A 20,908-nucleotide genomic window follows, 5' to 3' on the forward strand; every position below is an offset into this window, starting at 1 on the left:
TCAAGGATGGCGCAGACATGAAGATACTCGGACTAGTATTAAGCGTGCCTCCATATTCAACCACTTGAGAAGGAAAATTCAGGGATATGCTCTCACACACACACACACACACACACACACACACACACACACACAGACACAGACACAGACACACACAAATGCATATTTGAGGCACATCTGTCCCTACAGATCCACCCTACAGATACTTCACAACATCAACAAATCACCATCATTTGAAGCGATCGAATACATTTTGCTTTTCTCCAACTCTTCAGAGACAAAATGGATCAATCAGTTGAATTATTTAGCTTTTAGACTTCAAGATACACTATATTGCCAAAAGTATTCACTCAGCTATCCAAATAATTGATTTCAGGTGCACAAAGCAAGGGCCATAAAGACATGGATGAGTGAGTTTGGTGTGGAAGAACTTGACTGGCCTGCACAGAGTCCTGACCTCAACCCGATAGAACACTTTTGGGATCAATTAAAACGGAGACTACGAGCCAGGCCTTCTCGTCCAACATCTGTCTGACCTCACAAATGCACTTCTGGAAGAATGCTCAAAAATTCCCATAAACACACTCCTAAACCTTGTGGAAAGCCTTCCTAGAAGAGTTGAAGCTGTTATAGCTGCAAAGGGTGGGCCGACATCATATCCTATGGTTTAAGAATGGGATGTCACTCATGTTCATATGCGTGTGAAGGAAGATGAGCAAATCCTTTTGGCAATATAGTGTATTTTGATCTATATGCCGTATATACAAGGACAAGGGCGTTTCTGCAGTACAGTGGCTTGACAGTGTGGTTCTACAGCTTGTTTGAGTGTAGTCCGTCTGTCTGTCTCTCTCCCTCTGTCTCTCTTTAATATGCCAGGCCACTCCACTCTGGAGAGGTGTGTGTCACTCCAGTTACTGGCATCAGCCTGGCATTCCAATGCCATTTCACACAAGACCTCTTCTTAATGAGGTCTTGTGTGAAAATCATCTCTATAACAGAATGGGTGTCCAAACAAGAAAAGTTGAACGTTTAAAGAGTGACGTGTTGATGGAAATAACATTTCAGAACAAACCTAGAACTTGAAAAAGTAGCTACCGTAATTTGAAATATGGTATGTTCAACAATAATACAATATCTAAATTACACAACATTCACATAATCTCTTTTATTAAAATAGTTGTATCTGAAGTCAATACTACAGTGCAAAGAGCAAAGGGGTTAGAATAATAAGTAAATAGAAATAAAAAGTCCCAGTTTAATAGTTAACCCTAACCCTAACCCTGATAAATATAATAATACAACTGTTTAGTCTACAAGAAGTTCAATGTCAGATTCATGCAGATGCATGCATGAAGAATGCTAACATTAGCCTTACTAGGGACACCGAGTGCTGTCTGCATGTTTGAATGTGTTTTCACTGAGTCATTGTTGGATGGTTTGTGCAGACTATCTATCTGGCTACAGATGCCTTTTGTATTCCTCTCAAGAGTCAGCGTCCCTTACGTCACTCCGTGGTTGGAAAGACAACCTCCCCTTGAGAGGAGTGTACTGTAACCCCACTCAAATCACAGGCAGTCAGCCCCCATCATATCAGTCTTCCAGTTTCCCACAGTTCACTTCTCAGCGTGTCATTTATGTTTATTCAGCAGAGTATTAGCATTTTTTATGTATTGTCAGAGAAATGACAAGAACATCAAAAGATTCTGAGAAATATAAATATTTGTGGTTTTGATATGGGTTCGCTCTAAACTACATCAGCATTGGTTTGACAACACTTGTGAACTCTATACACCACAGTGAAAATCTGTCTGAATATATCATTGGGTGACTACAGCAAATATGATCCAAAATACATGTTTGCTGTTGCAGTTGTGAATTGAAATATCACTAAGAGCAAACATATTAGTTATTTAAAGTGTGCCATATTAAAGGTTTATATGTGCACTGCACTGCAATTCAAGTGTGGCACAAGTGATTCTCCGTCAAGTGAAATGGTTCAGGGCGATGGAGTACTGGCCCCACCTACAGGTGAAATGTGTGTACCGCATCGCAATTCTACCTTTTTAAAGTAGTCACAGTAGTCTCCCTCTACCTATGGGTGCACTTATATCCCCCATTTATTTGTTTGCCATGTTGAGAGGCTGTTATCTCAGACAGACTGAATGTTACCACACTGTCATTTTTGTGATACAGTAAATGCCAGCTGTACCTTTTGTGTTGTTTGATTTGTAATGGCCATACAAGCCAGATACATCTATTCTGAGGATATTGACTGTGTTTTAAAATATTCAACTTGAGAATAAATGTCTGTTGTCTCCCAGTATGACATCTCTGTGTACCGCATTTTGGTAACATGAGCCTACAACAAAACTAAAAAACCCAAGCTTCCCAAACATCAATTGACAATATAGCACAGTGCGCTGCAAATCAAATGTAAAATGTGTTTGTCGGAAATATATTTTTACATTGCTGCAAAACACATGGATAACCCAATCATGGCTAGTAAGAGAACATTTGAGAGGTGGGAGTTGTTACTGTGGTTCGGCTGTGTGTTCTTAAACATCGGGATTGTATTCAAGGTAACTGGGAACTGGCAAGGGTCCTCAGAGTAGCACAAACAGTCAAATTTCTCAGCAAACCAGTCAACGTCCTCCTGGGACATTTCACCCTTCACAGCCAGTTCACCGTTCCTGTACCTCTTGATCTGGTAGCGCTGCGGGTCAAGATGGAGGTAATCATCTCTGTCCCAAATCTTCCTCACACAACGGCCCTTGGCTTGGCATAAAGCCTCACTGCACAGTCGGGTTGCCATGGAGACGTTAAGGATGTAGGGGTTCATGGTCGTATCCAGGTGTTGTCTGGCGTTGAAGCAGGAGTCCTTTGGAAAAATTTGATTATTTGTTATGACATTTCATCCTTTTATGAAATCCAATTTGTATCCATCCATACATTGATTGATTGAGCCAGAGATTATGTGTGTGTGTGTGTGTGTACGTGTCACACTGCAGGCAAGTAAGGGCTACCTCTGAGTCTGTGACGTTCATGTCTCCCCAGGAAACGACCCCGGCAGCTCCGAGGGCCGCCGCCTCCCCGACCGTGTTCACCAGGTCGTACTGGAAACCAAAATGTTACTGGACAAAGTGCTACCACACCTGAAGGTAAGATTACACGGCGCAACGCCTCTCTGCCTGCCTTTTGTTTGAAAAGCCAATCCCTGATGGCGAAAACTTCTGTCAGGCCAGTTGAGAAGGGGAAATGTGTATTAACCAACCTCAGACATGTAGTCATCGATACTGTCCTTGTAGACTGGACGGATGTAGGCGTAGACTGGGATGGAGTAGTTCTGGTTGGGCAGCACGGACACCCTCATTGCTTCCTGGATGCGGTGGCGAACGTACAGACGAGCTTGGTAGGAATCTCTGAGTATCAGCTCGAGATAGATGGATGGAAAGAGAGTGGTGGACTCTTTCCAAAGCCACATCAGTTCGTCGTTCCTTTCCTTCTCAATATCGGGACAACTTCCGGAATAATGTTCCTTATCTTGGTTGTAGTCATAGTTGTAGCAGTCTGGGTACAGATAGTACCCCCAAAGCCTGTTAGGCCTGAGTCTGATCCCGAGACGGAGAGATCGGATGAAGTATCTCTTCGCTGCTTTCTCAAACACCATCTTGGCTCTGTCTTCAGCTTCATCATCAGACAACAGTGGATTCTTGGTTTTGACGATCTCGATTGACATTTGCCGATAGATGTCCTTTCTCCCCCAGTTGCGGATCCATTGAGGCCGCCATTCCTCAAAGTCCAGAATGGCAAGGCCTGGTTGGTCTTTAGGGATGTAATATTCAATGTCATCTTCAGCTAGCTCGCGGTGTTCCTGGAAATCGATGAGTTGGGGAAGGCCTTCATCATACATTTCTCCGGTGTCTTCGTCCACGTAGGGGAAGATGCCAAAACGGTCAGTGTAGAATATGGAGATACTTTGGTTGGTTGCAGTCTTCAAAGTGCTGCTCACTAACTGGAAGTAGGACAAGTCGAGGCCAATGCTAAATCTCGTCTCACAGAGTTCTGTGGGGGCGTTCCACATGAACAGAAAGGGATAGTCGGAAACCACAGGTGTGTCTGTTTTAGGAAGGGCCTTGGTGGTGTGCAGTACAGTTGTTAGGAGGAGTAAGTTTAGGAAGTGAAGTCCACCTACTGTAACACCGGGCAGATTCATTTTAGCACGGTTCTTTTTTCCTTGAGGAAAGCAAAGAAAAGTTTAATCAATAATAGTATTGATTGAATATTTTAAGATAATCCTCCATTAAGTCTAGATGGCGATAATAACTTAACGGCAACACAAGCTAGGGAGATCTGACTTAATCAGCCAGACTGATAGCATTTTGGTCTCTTTTTGAAAAAGCATTCCTTGTTTTTGTTTTGATATGATTTCGACAAATGTAAATACAGCATGTATTGTGACATCATCATCATCCAACAGCACCATCTCATATTATCAATCACAGCCAAGATTGATAAAATAAGACTAATACAGTTATATGGTACTTAGCTTTTTTGTTTGCAGCCAAAACGGGTGCATGGAAATATTGCAGTAATCACAACACATCATGTACAATCTAGACATAACCACGTTATCATTTAAAAAGGATAGAATTGTTGCACCAACTGGATTTGCAGACGTCCTCCCAAATTTCTCAATGTCCACACGACAAGTTCTGTAAATCCTGTCCTTCTAGATCGTTAACTCTTCGCCATAACCCTCCCTCTGGACTGCATCCTGTCTGAGAGATGAAATAGCATGTCCTTTAAATAAGATCTGCAATAGCTCGGAGCCAAGCTCAAGTTGTAGATCACAAACACCTGTGGAAACTTGTCTTGATCGGCATAAATCACCCTGCATACTTTCATTGGGATTTCAACAGGTTTTAAATGTATGGGGGAGGTGAGGAAAGAGGACACTCATGACAATCTACTTTAGGTGGTACCTATTATTAAGAACTTGGGTAACTATTACATACAAGGAATCTCACCCCAGTCAGCTTTGCCTGTATACATTTCTTAAAATGTTTTCCTTCTGAACAATAAGTGATTATGTTCAAATATGCTAAGAGTGAGGTGTGTATCTGTATAAACTCTCAGTAGTATCCATTAAATAACACTGATGTGGATTTTTATTTGGCACAAAAATGTTTTTTGCTTGTTAATCAAACTGATTTGATTGATGATTTACATATAAATACTCATTTCAAATATTCAAGTCCTGGATTCCAGAAAAATCATATATAATCTTATTGTGAATCACATGGAATTATACTTTGACTCTGATTTTAGGTATACATACAGTACATTGTCACACTACATGGACATGTCTTGACTTTACAAATCAATCGCTGTGATAATGTAGTGTACAAACTGTACAGTATGCTAAACCTGAATGGCTATTGGCTTGCTTGGATAAGATAATATGTCTGAGCAGGTGTGACCAGTGTAGCATTGGCAGGTGAATTTATCGGCCAAGAGATTGAGGTCTGCAGAGGAGGGCAAGCCAACAGCCAGGTACTTCTCTTCCAACTTCAGGATATGGAAGTTGTCAGGGTTTAAGTGAAGGTAGTCTGTGGAATCGTAGTTCTTTCTGACACAACGGCCATTGCCCTGGCACAGGACATCACTGCAGAGCTTAGCGGCGGCAGTCACATTAGCGATGTAGGGGTTCAGGGTGCTTGTCAAGTATGCAGAAAGAGCTTCACATTCTGCCTGCAATGAGAAACAGATAAGACAAACCGGCAGTGGGGCAGAGGGGAGAAGTCGACAAGGAAGACAATGGAATAGTTAGGGCCATCTCTCCACATAATTATTAGCTCTACTTGGTAGTGATCTTATTATGTATTAGAAAAGTAAGAATCCTTGTATAAGGATTAGTGGATACTTAACACTAAGTGTATCCTTTACAGTGGAACAGTGGAGGGAAAAAGCTATGATGTGTGTACACACAGTAGCCACAAATAGATGGAGCATGCGTAAACGGTTAAATGATCAGCATAAAAATAATCATTATGTGACACTATCCTCATGCATTTGTGAGTGTTGCAGTCTTTACTGGAACCCTGTCTACTGTAACGTGAACGTAATTCCCGAGGATGTCCTAAATAGAACTCGATGACCTCAACATGAAATATTGTGTTCTGTATGGAAGCAAAAGAAAGACAGATTGAATACCTAGGATGAAAGGTTAATTTGGTGTATTTAATGTTAGAGATTACCTTGCCATGGTAGTCTGCACTGGCACCCCACATCACTGTTCCTGAGGCTCCAAGGGCTGCACTTTCTCCTACACTTCTAACCAAGTCCTCCTGAGACATAGAAATGGGAGTGGTTTCGCTTATAGAGTTAACGTCATGCAGAGGCTCAACGTGCTGAATGAGAGCAAACGGCCCCGTGAATGAATCTACTGAGACAATTGTAGTACTGTATGAGGATTCTGAACAGTGTTTCAAAGCAGTTGTGTATCAGTATTAAATATACCCTCTAATTACCACCAACAAGCATTTTATTCAGTCGCAAATATAAGTCCCGCTTATGAATCACAGTGAATAGTTCTGGAACCGTGAACAGTCGAATTGATCTGAAGTGAGTCTTCACCTGACTGAGGAACAGTTTGTTCTGGTCGCGGTAGAGCGGGCGTGAGTACACGTAGATGGGCACAGTGTACGGGCGCTGGGTCAGTGCCGCCACCCTCACCGCCTCCTGAATGCGATTCCGCACAAAGTATGCCGCGTTGGGGCTGTCGCTCAGCGACAGGGGCAGGTAGATGGAAGGGTAGAGGGCTGTGCTGGATTCCCACAACCACAGCAGTTGATCGTTGAGTTTCTGGGTGTTTACCGGACATGTTCCCGTGTAACCCGGCTTCTCCCAGCCGTAGTTGTAGCAATCGGGGAACAGGTAGAAGCCCCACAGCTGGCTCGGCCGGATATTTCTCCCAAGCATCATGGTTTCCTGCATGTAGTTCCTAGCAGCGGTTTTGAACTGCCTCTTGGCAGTTGGGGTGACTTGGTTTTGAGGCAAAGTGGGGTCTTTCTCTTTAGCGTAAGAGATGGATAGCTGCCGGTAGATATCCTTGGATCCCCAGTTTCTCTCCCACATCGGGCGCCAGTCTTCCCAGTCGATAACGGCCAGGCCAGGGATGGAGTCTGAGGGCATGAAGTGGGCGATGTCATTACTGGCCTTCATCAGGTTGGCTGTCAAGTTGCCCTTCTGAGGAATTCCGCCGTTGTACTCTTGTTTGGTGACTGGGTCAACGTGGGGATAGAGGCCCAACCGGTCTACATAGAAGAGGGTGAGGAACTGACCAGGAACGGCCGCCGGAGTGGTCACTGCATGGAAAACCGAGGTGTCCAGAGGGATCTCCAGCTGCTTGCACACATTGGTAGGAGCATTCCATATGACCACAAACGGGTGGCCATCCATCAGTGGAGGTTCTGTTGTAGGCAAGGTTAAGGCAGGAATAAGGCAGCCCAGAAGATAAAGTGTGAGGGTGGGGATCAGCTGCCTGGAACACCTCACCTTGATGTTCTGGTCCATGTTGACTTTTCTATGGATCAAATAAATGTATGGATTACATACGAGAGTGGAAAGCTATGGCACCATTCATTGCAGAGTTCATCGTTCGAAGGATTCTCTCAATTGCACAGAGAAACTGAAGGAAATTCTTTGAGTGTCATAATGACAGACCTCTCCGTCTTCACGTTGGAAAAAAATGCTGCGGAATAAATATGTTCCCAAAGCTGTTGATGGAAACTTTACAAAGAAACACCACTGAAAGACTGACTGGTTGGTTCTTACCTGTGCAAAATGTCGTAGGAGTGCATTTCCATGCCATTTGCATGGCTTTATAAGGACCTGGCTACAGCTGTCTAATACTTTATGTAATGTTGTATCAAGAACTTCTTGAGTGTGGTAATGTTTGTCATGCACTGTGATATCACTCAAGTGCTATTTCCCTTGTGGTATCATGAATGTCTGGGCAGTTTTAATACCCTTGTTAGATAGAGAGTAAGGGCAGAACAAGGACGATCAAGGCTCATTTGGTTCTGTTTTGTCTGGCTGCCAACATAAAGTCCTTCCATATAGTGGTCTGTGGTACCTGAAAATTGCAGGTATGGCGATATATCATACCTGTAATTGTAGAGCTATTTAACAAGTCTGGTCTGTGTTTGAATTTTTGACATGTGTTATGGGACCTTGAAGCTAAACCTGTTATTATGTGCATACATGTCCGGGAAGAAAGGAGAACACTGAAAAATACTTTTCATTTAACGCTACTTTAACCCTCGTGCTGCCTTCGGGTCACATGACCTAAAGGTTCATAACGAACCATCGTTGTGTTTACCCAATTTTACCCAATACAAAAACAAATAAAAATAATTTTCTTTTAACCTTCGCAATGTGGGGGGTCTGAGACAGCCCAACGGTTAAAAGAAAATGCTTCACTTTGTTTTTGTATGCGGTAAAGTTGTCGCAATACGACGGTGGGTCACAATGACTGATGGGTCAGAACGACCCGAAGATAACACAAGGGTTAAGGGTATCTTATTGTCTGTGATGTGTGATTTAATGTTTGACACGCAGGTGAAAGGTAGAACGTTTTTCAGTTGAAAAATGTGCATGAACAAGCATTATTGACAGAGCCTTATGCAAAAAGTACTTCTGGACACCGAGCATGTACAGTTTATTTCAGTCGCTTTGTCAGATGGCCATTGAAATTCTCAAAATGACTTGTTCACCCTCCACATCAAATCACTTGTGCACGTCAAAAAGCAATTTCTTATTATTTTGAAGAAATTGCAATTGCTTTGGTATATTCATGTAAATGATTATGTACAATGGTCTGTTTTCTACATTATCAATGTCTCATGTCTTACCCCCCCCCCCCCCACAAAAAAAAAGGGTTAGGACTAAGGGTTGGACTAACTAGGCATTAGTCCAATATTCCAGTGCATACATCATTACATGAAAAACGGTTGAACCAGTTATCGTAATTTTAATTCCCCTTACTGTACGATGCTGCATGGGTTCTTCCTAACATTTCTACCAATTTTTGTTGATAAAAAAATAAAATAAATCCTTTGTGCTATGCAGTGCTGTAAAACAGTAACATGGTCTTTGAACAAACTACAGCACAAACGGTAAAGCAGATTTCCTTTTTACTGAGAGACGAAGGATTTTGAGCTACCGTTACAGACTTAAAAAATAAATAAATGCACTTACTGTTTTGCAAATGTTAAGGATGATTCAAGAAATGTACCAAAACGACTGAGAAACTGTAAGACAAGGTTTGGTGAGAGAACAGTTAGGTCTTTCATCTGGCTGTCACTGCATGTGCAACAGTACAGCAAGTACTGCACTCAGGTGACAGGTTGTCTACTTATCTATTTTCTGTACCCTGAAAAACAAATGACCTTCATAACACCTGAGGCTCTATCAGTATTTTTTGCTTGTGTGACTGTGTGTGTGTGTGTGTGTGTGTAGTACAAATATAGGCAACGCTTAAAACCTAAAGCTACTTTGAATACACATTTGACCTTAATTGCTTTGAGAAATGTAAAAATAAATGTAAACCTGCTGCACTGAAAATGATTCCAACCTTTATTAGCAGTGCATACTACATCCAGGCAACACTTTTCACATGCTGAATTGGAATGATGTATTTGGTTTACAATTTTGATACAATTAAACATAAGTGCCCAATCTTGACTAAACTATTGCCATCTTAAACGTTCCAGTAACTGCCTAATAAAAAGTGAGATGAAATGGAACACACTATTGAAGACATATGAACCAGGGTAAGTGCTTGGTAGACAGTGTTCAAGTGTTATATTTGTATATTGGTTATGAATGTCAGCTCCACACTTGCATAAGTACAAAACCAAATAAAACCGTTCTTATCACAATCTCCACAGTCAGTATAGGAAATGGTACAGATGTGTAGGAAAAATAAAAAACAAGATTAAACTCAATACACTATGTCCAATAAGTTTGGCCGATATGTTATCTTACATGTCTTTGGTGTGCAGTAGATATTTATTTTCTTATCTTGCAATGACGCAAAATTGTAATTTGCCAACTTAAAATTGGCCTAAATTATGCCCACATACTCTCCTTGAAACCTAATAGTCTTTAAACTCCAAAATGTGTATAAAAAATATTTTGAAAGGTTACCTGGCTTGAAGATACTGTAGACACTTTGGCTTTGATAGAAGGCTCTGCTACAAAATTGCCACGTCAACATTGCTATATATATATATATATATATATATATATATATATATATTGTATTGAAAATCTTCTGGGAATTGACTGAGGCACAGTGACATCAGCATGATATCAGTTGGGGTTATATTTAAGCATCCTGGAACAATAAGTCACCCTTAATCAAAACGTTCTAAGAATTAATCGAATTACTCACAAATTCAGTTTTCTATATTCTATGAAGAATTTCGTTTTCTAATAATTTCCCCTTAAAGTTAAGACTTGATCCTGGTAAATATTAAAGTTCTTCACAAAACATATTTGCCTTTAAGAGAGCTTCTACAGAGTGTCTGAAGCAGAGGAGAAAATTGCCGAATGACAGAGGTAGGGGAAATATTCTCCAAACGCTGAATGACAAGTCAGTTAATGAAACGCTACACATTCAATTGTGCGTCAATCTCATTAGGAGATACGCTCACGTCTCCCATCCATCACAATTACAAGATGACGGAAGAAATGAAAGATATCACAGCACTAAGATATATTTGGCACCTGGAAAATGCAACACTGGAGCAGAGATGACGGGGTCAGTTGCAGCCTTCCATCAGCAGGGTGATCACACGAACGATCACAGCGCTGTCCGTCTCATATAGCCATGCAGCTCATTTCATTTCCACTGAATGTCCACACCTTGCTGGCTCTCAATTGTTTTTCATTAACCAATCACACCTTTTTTAAACAGCCTTTCTCAACCCTGGTGCTTGGGACCCCCCTACCCTGCATGTTTGAGATGTTTCCTTTTTCCAACGCACCTGGTTCAGATGAATGGGTCGTTACCAAGCTGAGCAGATGCCTGACGACACCATTCGTTTGAATCAGGTGGGTTGGAATGGCCTATGCTGAAGGTTGTGAGAAAGTAGCAAATGGCTTTACGTTATACAATGTTCACATTGGTCCATTGGTCCATAAACTAGTCATATCGTTTTACGGTTATAGTTTATACATGGCATAAGAGTACACCGTTTTGTAAACATCATATAAAAACAGACATATTGCTAAAATCGTTTACTGCATAGAATTACGGGTAGACTGGAGGGTGGTATACCACTTCTTTGTCAGTGCTTAAAGTGCTATCAAAGTGATAGTTCTTTCACAATCGATAGATAAAGTTACTATTTTAATGGGGTGAAGGAAACGCCCTAAGTAAAATCAGGCCATTCTGACTAAAGGCCTGATGAACCAACTCCTGTCTGTGACAGAGTCAGACGTCACCCCTACTTGTCCTCCTCACTGCAAGCTCCTTGAAAAACAAACAACGAGGCTGTGACAGCGTCCCTAAAGGTCACACCCAGAGGAAGTGTCTGGCCGACCGGACGATTTAAATACATCTTTCATATTATTGTTCATTGTTAGTCTATGTGGTTGTTTGCGGTTGTTAAATGGAGAGTACAGTGTCATACTGGCTGGGCAAGTACTTTGTCCTACACGAGTGGCTTGCATAGACCTTGTAGTAGGCTGTGCCTGTTGGAGTCTGATGCATCCCCTCAATCCAGTAGTCTGGTTGATTATGGTATATTGAATGGTATGGCCAAAATGTCATCCTGTTCGTCATCATGTTAACAGTTTCTATATGGTCGTACATCATCAGTTATAGTGTCAGTTATGTCAGACTAGTGGATGTATAAAGTAGGCTACAAGACGTGGTATTCAAGTGTTTCTCAAGCATGAGAACCCCGAAAGGAACTACTCGCCACATTCATCAGAAATGCAGAATGCATTCATAGTACAGTATACAACATTGGTGTTGACACAACCATTTGGCGTGTATGTCATATGTGAGCCAAACACCGTTATCAAGCTTCGTAGTTCTATGTAGGGCCCTCATGGGACAGTAATAACAAGGAGAGGGACATCTCTCCTTTCTCATCCAAAACCAACCCCCCTGCATGCTACCTAAAGTGCCATCATCATCATTATCATAATACCACTAATCCCAGAATAGAGAAGTTCAACATGAGTAGTAACGTCATCAGTCCGTACGCATTCTCAGTTTGTGGAGCCGAGCTCTCCAATTTTCTCTCTTTCTCTTCTCCCCCGATCTCATTTCCTTCCTCCTCATCTGTCCATTTGTTCTCCTCCTCCTCCTTTCTCCACGTCTCCTCCTCCTCCTCCTGGGCTGCCCCCCCTTCCTCCACCACCACTTCGTTCAGACTGTCACACCTCTCCCCGGAGTGGCCCTCGTAGCAGTGGCAGCGGAACCTCTCGGCCAATAGCTGCAGCTCGTGCTGCGAGTGCCAGCCCGTAACCAGGAAGTCTCCGTCTCCGGAGGGCTGGATGTGGTAGCTGTCGGCACTCAGGTGGAGGTAGTGGGGGGCGCGGGGGTCCCTCCTGATGCAGCGCCCGTTGCTCTGGCACAGGAAGTTGCTGCAGAGCTCTGCGGCGCGCGTCACGTTGGTGATGTACTGGCCCAGACGATGGCTCAGGAAGGATTTCACCTTGGTGCAGTTGTGCTGGAGGGAGGGGAGGGGGGGGGCAGAAGACAGTGGCATCGATGAAAATACAAATCATTATCTTTCCATTAAAGTGTTGATTGCTAGTATTGAGGCACGGACAAGGCAGCTTATGAACCATCTGTGAAAAGTTCGAAGTTGGTTCAGATTTGAGTGAATGGGGTTGTTGAGCACAAGACTCGCAGAGCTAAAGCCCAGACATCAGTTAAGGGTTCAGACAAGATCAAATCTCAGGGGGGCATATTCAGCGTTCTGACCACATGATGTGCTCTGTTGTCTGACTGGTTCTATCAATAGGTGGGGTGTGTCTTCTCCCAATTAGACGGGACGGATATCCACTATGTTTGGAATGCATGTCGGAATCTGAGGAATCCCGACTTCATCCCGTTTACTGACAGATGTGCTCTGTTCATCTTACGGTGCTGACAGCTGTGTTGACATTGTGAGGGTGTCAAAACAAATGGTTGTGTTGCAGATGTTCAGCCACACGACCTCAAGGGGACCCTTCATTTGACAACCCAAGCATTACAGTCAAATACTTTAGACCTACTGTGCATATGTTGAATTGTTCAATCCTAAATAACACAAAATGACAGTGTTATTGTTACGAATCGGGAAACAGAAAAGCACTACGATACTGTGAAGTGATGATGGGTAGAACTCAGTGGTAGAGCATTTGATTGGAGATCGAGAGGTTTCAGGTTTGAAACTTTTTTATTATTTATTTCTGACAAAGATGGTGTTTGGAGAGGATGGGGGGGGGGGTGTGGGGAGAGAGGGAAGAAGGTGGAGGACATGCAGTGAACAGCCTTGGCTGGATTCTACCGCTGTCTCCGCAGTGAGGCCTCAGCCTACATGGTGCACACAGTGGTCTGGTGAGCCACGGGGGTCCCCCGCTAAATGTATACATTAACATGAATACTGTACGGAGGCAGGCACCCTACTCTGTATGGTGTGTACCTAAAGTACATGAGGAGTTGGGAAACAGAGATGGGGGGTTTGGAGTGATGCTGTGTGGAGGTTTGAAACATACTCTGGATGAGGTGAGGTTGAGGTCTCCCCATATCACAAATCCAGCAGCACCTAAAGCAGCACTCTCCCCAATGGTGTGGATCAAGTCTTTCTGTGAAGAGCACACACACACACACACACACACACACACACATAAACAAGCCATCTTTACCGTAGTCACATTACAGAATTCTTATACATTAAATAATACAATGATATCTTATATAAATATATATCCCACTTTTACTTTCATTATTTAGCAATTAACCACTTCATGCTGTCTGATTTAGTACCCTGCAACAACGTAATGAAGCATAATGCTCACTGTCTCACAGCTTTACGTCAGCTATTTTACTTTTTTTGCCACTAGAGGGTGCTAATCAGATGCATACATTATTTGACGGTCAACTCGGTTTCTTTCACGGTATCATCATGAGCAAAGGGAAGAGAGATGGATCCTGGGTTTAGTGGACTTCTACCACTGATGCTTGAGCATGTATTCAGTAAACGTTTTATTCAGAGCTTCGTTTAGCATAAACATAACAACCTGGTCTTGGACAGTGACAGGCTGCTGCAGATTTGATAAACATGATGCATCAGTGCTGAACAGGTTCTCACTACTAAGTTTATTACTACAGCACAGGCTTACTAGTCAGTCAGTATGTTCCTTAACACTTAAGCTGAATGTGAGGTAGGTCAGGAAGGGCAGATTAAGTTGCTTTCCACCGTTGGCTGAGAGGAGGCAGGTGTAATTGGCTCTAGAGGATCTCCAAAAGCTTGGTGCCCGGTGTGGTGACCTTACCGTGGTGAGGAAGGCCATGGCCTCGTCCCTGTAGCCCAGTCTCAGGTAGACGTACGTGGGCAGGTCGTAGTCCAGCGAGGTGAGCGACGCTATCCTGATAGCCTCCAGCACCCGGTACTGGGAGAAGTGCAGGTTTCTGACGCTGTCCGTGTGACTCTTCCTGATGGCCACCGAGGGGAACAGCGCCGTGCTGCTGTTCCACAGCCACAGCAGCTCGTCGTTGCGCCGGCTCTCCTGCAGGGGGCAGGAGCCCGTGTAGTTGTGCTCGTGCAGATTGTAGTTGTGGCAGTCGGGGTAGAGGTAGAAGCCCCAGAGGCCGTCGGGGCGGAGGCGAGTCCCCAGCTGCACGGTCCGCAGCATGAACGCCCGGGCGCTCCTCTCGAAGCGCTCGCGCGCCAGCTCCTCGACCTGCGACGCCGTCACGTTGACGTACGCCCTGGCGGTCAGCTCCCGGGACTTCCGCCGGTAGACGTCCTTCTTGTGCCAGTTGCGGTTCCACTGCGGCCGCCAGTGCTCCCAGTCGATGACGGCCAGGCCCCGGAAGCTTTGAGAGGGGATGAAGTGGCTGATGTCCTGGTAGGCCTTGATGAGGTGGGCGTCCAGGCTGCAGTTCTGAGGCAGCCCTCCGTTGATGGCCTGACCGTGGTCGGTGTAGTACGGGTAGCGGCCGAGCCGGTTGGCGTAGAAGATGGTGACGTTCTGGCCGGTGCGGACAGCCCGCGGGCTCCCGCTGATCTGGAAGAGGTGCTCGAGGTTGGCGGTGACGTTGTACTTGGTCGTGCACATGTCCAACGGGGCGTTCCAAGCGGCGATGAAGGGCTTGCGGCCCACCAACGGGAGCTTGGCGGGCTTCTGGCCGAAGGCGGCGTGGAAGAGGAGGAGGAGCCAGGAGCAGGTGAGGGCGCAGGTCACGGGGAGGGCGTGGGGGTTGGGGGCACTGCCCGCTGGCACCGCGGGCATCCTGGGCACACGGGTCAACGAGGGCGTCCGTCAATCATCCTGGTGGGATGGAGGAGAGAGGCGGTCAGAAGAGGGAGAGGTGGGGAGAGGAAGAGAATGAGAGGGGAGGCAGAGAAGTGAGATGAAGGGAGGAGGAGAGATGAGGGGGAGTGATGGAAGGGCGAGATGGGGATGAGAGGGGACTGAGGGAAGTGTCAAATGAAGAGTGGAAGAGAATAAGAGGAGTGAGAGAAGAGAGAGAGGTCAAAGGAGGAAGAGGGTCGTTTCAGGAATGGTGAAAGTAAAGAGAGAGAGAGAGAGACGGATTTGAGAGGGTGGGAGAATGAGCAAGCAGGAGAAACACAGGGGAGGATGTTAAACCTCAGTAAATAGTGTAGCATATCACAAATTCATAGGATTACCAGGGATATTCCACATGATCCAACAACAAGTATAATAGGATTGTAATACTGCCACTGACAGTGCGTTATGTTGCCATGATGAGGAATGAGTTCACCTGAGGAATTCTCCTGCCTCAGTTGACAACTAGGGGAGTCTGTCAGACGGCCGCTCTCATCCTATCCACACGTTGCTCCAGTCTAACCAGTAAGATACCGACATGCCCATAATGACAGCCTGCCTTGCCAAAGGCTGTCAGCCTGAGGCAGGAGCACAGACGTTGTGAACTTTTAAAGGGCAGTTACAGTGTTTTTCCACCTCCAACTTTTACCCCTTCCCCTCTTTATAAGACAGAAATGTAACGCATTCAACTGAAGCGGCACCGCCTAAAGATCTAGGGGGCAGCGGCACCGCCTAAAGATCTAGGGGGCAGTGTTCTCTGTACAAGACCCTTCCCTTGAAAAGCTATCTCAACTATGTGTATACATCATGAATTTCAAAGGCAGGGTTGAACCAGCATGACGAAAACAAGCCAGACATGCAGTATCATCTAAAAATCCAAATGTGTTACCTTCGCAATTAAAACACGTGGAATTAAAGACTGGAATTTAGGTGTTACATAATCAAGCCTAAAAATATCAGTTCTGGAACATGACATTTACATTCTGTAACTGCCATCTTTTCATGCTTTAATTTTGATCATAGTACAAATGCAAAGAATTATCAGCTAAATATTATAATGCTAGCCTTTCCGCTAAACAGGACAGTCTGTGTAACTTGGTTGCTTGTTTTGATATTTTTTCATCTTGCTTATGCTGCATGTCAGTTTCCTTGACCCGAATACCTTGCAGTTTTTGATGTCATTTACAGCAATTTAGTGCGTGAAAAACTGCTTTAGCCACAACTGCACCTAAGCCTAGTACTTTACTTAGCACTTTAAAGGACTTTTTCTTTCCAAGTTGATGAGAGAAACCACTTCCACACCTTCACATTCTCAGAAATGATGTCTGGAGACATGTGGATGGATCAGAGCAAAATCCTGACTTTAACCCTGGGATCTGGGGGTGAGGAGAGGGAGAGGGGTGGGGAGAGAGAGAGGGGTGGGGAGAGGGAGAGGGACAGGGGTGAGGAGAGGGAGAGGGCGGGGGGAGGGGGGGCTGGGCGCAGACTTGCCGGCTCTCGAACTGTAAACCACAACTGGGGACCTTTTTACTGCACTTATGGAACTCATCACGGGTAACCTTGGTGATAATAGCAACATCGACTTTGTTCATCATTATTTCCTGTTTATGCGCTTGAGCGTGTGTGTGCGAGCGATGGGCACGGTCGATTAATAGGAGGTGGAGGGATTGATGGACAACAGAGGAAAACCTCTGTGGTTGTGCCATTGAATGGAAAATATTTCGTTACAAGCTGAGACTTGATTTATTTTGGGGGATGGGGGGGTCGATGGGGAGGGGGGGGGGGGGTGTAGCAGAACCACATCCAGAGCAATCAGTCCATTACTTCTCAGTGGGCCTCACGGACTCAGCCTTCTGTAGGCTGCCTTACAAAGAGGTAGAGTACAGTGCTGAACATTGTGTTCGGCCAACATTGCATATCAATAAAGGATTAGTAAGCATCGTAGAGAGGGCCAACAACAATGGTTGTCTTCCACGGCTACGAGGCCAACAGACAGTCCAAGCACCCAGAAATGTATTGACTGGAGGAAATTGATATTGTTAAGTATAATGTGATGTTGTGGATGCCCCTCTTAAGTGCAACGCTAAAAAGCATTTGCCAAGATGAGGCAACCGTGGATTGTGTACATTGGAAGCAGTGAGTAGTTTGGGGCAAATGGAAGAATGTATCTGTGCTTTCAGGGACCCACTAACCCTATCTGGTAGCAATTTGGATAACAGTTTGTTGATGACTGTGGTATTTGCGGAGCCCTTCTGCCCAACATCAAGTATGTAGAAAACATTTGACAAAAGGATGAGATTATGTGTGTGTGTGGATAGACAGATATCCATATTCAACAGATATCCTATTATAAGTATAGCTTATTCAAGCAAATATGGTCAGATGATGTTACGGAATCTGACATTGGAGGTAAGTTAGATATGTATCCAAATGACCTCCAAGAGATAACCAACTTTGTGCATACATACATATGTTGTATTCTACACTGTGTTCACAAGTGGATTGGGAGAGTCCTCTTTTTTTCAATCCTAATTACTGTTCGGATCCTAAACAGTGCATCTGAGTAGCGGTACTTGAACACTGAAAATCCAAAGTCAGCAATAGAAGTTCAGGTATCATCGGAGTACGTGGTCTGCTCCACTGCTGACAACACAGTAGCTTAGCACAGCCTGTACTTTCCACTGACGCAACCCTACAATCTTGAGAACTATTGTCTCCAGAATAGATTAGATCACTACCCCAAAATGATGACCTTAGAAGAACTGAGGGGTTTGGTCTGTTTTGGCTGCAGCCAAAACCGACCAACCAACAGACGGTTCCCTTATGAGTGAAAGAAAGTAGAGAGGGGGGGAGGAGATGAGTGCAGGGAGATGAGGGTAGAGGTGAACGAGAAGGGTCGGAAAGTTTCACGGAATGTTTTGCTTTCGATAATCGCGCCAATGCAGCCTGCTGAAATCCGATAGGATATTTCGGATTTTGAAAGACCCCTTGTGTGACAGAGACAGAGTGACTGGGGGAGAGGGGTGGATGGAGAAAGATGGACGGATAGAGAGGAGTAAAAAAAGGGGGAGACGTGTTGTCTTTAGTTGTATCATATCACCGTCTCTGTGCCAGACAAAGAAAATAATAGTTTGAGAATCAGATAGATGAAGGAAAGAAGGCGGGGTTAATAATACAGGGACATCCAGATCACCCCCCCCCCCCCCCCCCCATCCTGTGCCTTCGCCAGCATCTTTCACCCTGCAGTGTAGCGTTCCCTCCAGGGATCTGGCCCAAACATCGTCAACACAATCTGTCGGCCTCGCTGTGTGTCTGGCCCCATGTCTGTTTATGTGCCTGGGTGCCTTCCGTCACTGTTAACCCAGAGTACAGCTTTAATCACAATCCCCAAATCCTCTTCAGGTATTTCAAGAACTGTCTCTCTCTCTCTTGTCAAAAGCTATTGTTGATTCTCTATGATTTTTATCCCCCCTACCACCATGTTGGGTTTAGTTAACAAGGTGGGTAAATTGAAACACCGTGCACCAGACATAGAATATCCATCCTTTAATAGCAGGTTGTAATTCTGTTTAATTCAGCTGTTAAACTCGCTGCTCTCGCCAACTTTGCTCCCACCCTCAACCTCTTCCTTTGAGCTTTGTAATTACTTCCTATAAGGCATCTGATTAAACGCCTAAATGTAATGTAAAATAAAATGTCTTCTTTCTCTGAAGACGCATATATACACAAAGATGTATAAAACATAAACGACACAAACAGTCCTCTTGTAATTCTGCCACGTTTCGCGTTCATCAGAGAATGAACCCATGCTATGGAACTGGCAAGGCTGCTAGCATGCTGCGTAGTGCCGGCTATTGTAGTAACGGTAAGAGTGTAACATTCCTCTGCTGACACACCCCCTTCGCTGATCCAAAAACAGAACAGTGCCTGACCCCAGTGTGCTACGGCATCCCTGAACCCAACTCCACACTTCAAAATACCCTGTGTTATCCAAGACTGTTGTGACACCATCATGCAGCTCCACCTCCCCTAGACAATGTCTTTGACATTGACGGTTGAAGACAACCTTCCACCTCCAGTAAGAATTTGGGAGTTCACAAGAGTTGTGGAGAAAACAAACTTGTTGCCTCACTTCTCAAGTGTGAGACACCATGTGTAGGTTGAGAGGTTAGTGAAAAGCTATTTCAGTGGCGGGCGAATCAGGCTGGTCGCTCACCTGTTGATCTCGCACGGTGACCGTCACACCAGCCAATACCAGGCAGGAGGGCTCAGAGGGGGCGCGTCCCTCTCCATCTGTCCTGCACCTCAGCATTCCTTCACTCTGTCTGAAACACAATCCTCCCATCCACACTTATATACAGCCGAGAGAGGGAGAGACGGAGGGGGAAAGAAAGGGAGAGAGGGAGAGTTTCCTGCGAGGGAGGAGGCACCAGCAGCAAGCTGGAGTTAACACCACAACAGAGCGATTACTGGAGAGAGGGAGGGGAGGGGGGAGGAGAGGAGGAAAGGAGGGAGGCAAGGGACAGAGAGCTGCTTTAAATCCCATTGACTGTGCTGAACGTCAAGACTAGAGGTCTGATCCTCTCTGGGCTGGGCTCCTAGTCGTGGACGTCTGACACTCATCCACATCAATTAGCATTACCCACTGTGGGGATTGCATGCGTGTGTGTTTGTGTGTGTGTGTGTGTCCTGTTCCTCACGTGAGCATGTTTGTTGTCAGCCGTCTAAAGCACAGTCTGTCAGGGGCTGGCTGTTTTTTTGCGTCATATTCTCTTGCTAGCTACAGGCAACTAATTGCTTTTACTTGCAAGCTAGATTCTTCCAGTGTGTTTAATCACTGTGTGGATTTCGACTTCTTTTTACATTCACTTGGCTTCAGTTGAGATTCCAAAGGCAAACCACACTAATGTACCAGCAGGAAAGTATCAGTCTGCTTAAGAATTACGCTCAAGAGTTTCCCTGTTAACCTCCTACCAGCCTTGTCAGTTCAGTGTTGATGTTCCTAAGTTATAGACAACATGGATTTTTTTTTTTCTCAAACTAATTATATGTTAACTGACCTGCCTTTTCCTAAAAGGAATTCCCAATAAATGTGGTTCCCTTCAGATCCGTATCATGTAGTTGTCATGTACTGTATGTTTGAGGAAAAACTGAACATTTGAGGCAAGTGAATACCTCCCCTTTAGACACAGCCAATAGACTTGTGGATACATTACAGAACACATACTGTAATTAAAGACAGTGTACAGCCTTTCATGAAAATATTATTGACCCCGTTCATCCTCCAAAAAACTCTCTATTGACGGAAAATAGCAAGTCAGGT

General features: G+C 44.6%; 3 protein-coding genes across 4 annotated transcripts; all 3 read right to left on the minus strand.

Moving 5' to 3' along the window:
* Positions 1-1,156: 1,156 nt before the first annotated feature.
* Positions 1,157-4,796, minus strand: LOC134021258 (hyaluronidase-5-like). Of its 2 annotated transcripts, none has more exons than XM_062461894.1 (4): positions 4,664-4,796; positions 3,272-4,233; positions 3,024-3,113; positions 1,157-2,878 (listed from the first exon to the last, which is right to left on the minus strand). In XM_062461894.1, exons 2-4 carry the CDS (start codon positions 4,211-4,213, stop codon positions 2,462-2,464), a joined length of 1,449 nt encoding a protein of 482 aa, XP_062317878.1. In that variant the 5' UTR covers positions 4,214-4,233; positions 4,664-4,796; the 3' UTR covers positions 1,157-2,461. The 2 variants fall into 2 exon arrangements, with proteins under 2 accessions (XP_062317878.1, XP_062317879.1); XM_062461895.1 differs by having other exon boundaries at positions 4,660-4,772.
* Positions 4,797-5,242: 446 nt separating this feature from the next.
* Positions 5,243-7,575, minus strand: LOC134020653 (hyaluronidase PH-20-like). Its single transcript, XM_062460815.1, has 3 exons — positions 6,637-7,575; positions 6,258-6,347; positions 5,243-5,751 (listed from the first exon to the last, which is right to left on the minus strand). The coding sequence occupies exons 1-3, from the start codon at positions 7,573-7,575 to the stop codon at positions 5,422-5,424; spliced, it is 1,359 nt and encodes a 452-aa protein (XP_062316799.1). The 3' UTR covers positions 5,243-5,421.
* A 4,491-nt stretch (positions 7,576-12,066) lies between these two features.
* On the minus strand, positions 12,067-20,261 carry hyal4 (hyaluronidase 4). Its single transcript, XM_062461891.1, has 4 exons — positions 19,802-20,261; positions 14,566-15,564; positions 13,786-13,875; positions 12,067-12,752 (listed from the first exon to the last, which is right to left on the minus strand). Exons 2-4 carry the CDS (start codon positions 15,523-15,525, stop codon positions 12,219-12,221), a joined length of 1,584 nt encoding a protein of 527 aa, XP_062317875.1. The 5' UTR covers positions 15,526-15,564; positions 19,802-20,261; the 3' UTR covers positions 12,067-12,218.
* Between the last annotated feature and the right edge of the window lie 647 nt (positions 20,262-20,908).

Source organism: Osmerus eperlanus, chromosome 5 (genome assembly GCF_963692335.1).
Source record: "Osmerus eperlanus chromosome 5, fOsmEpe2.1, whole genome shotgun sequence".
Classification (NCBI taxonomy): Eukaryota; Metazoa; Chordata; class Actinopteri; order Osmeriformes; family Osmeridae; genus Osmerus; species Osmerus eperlanus.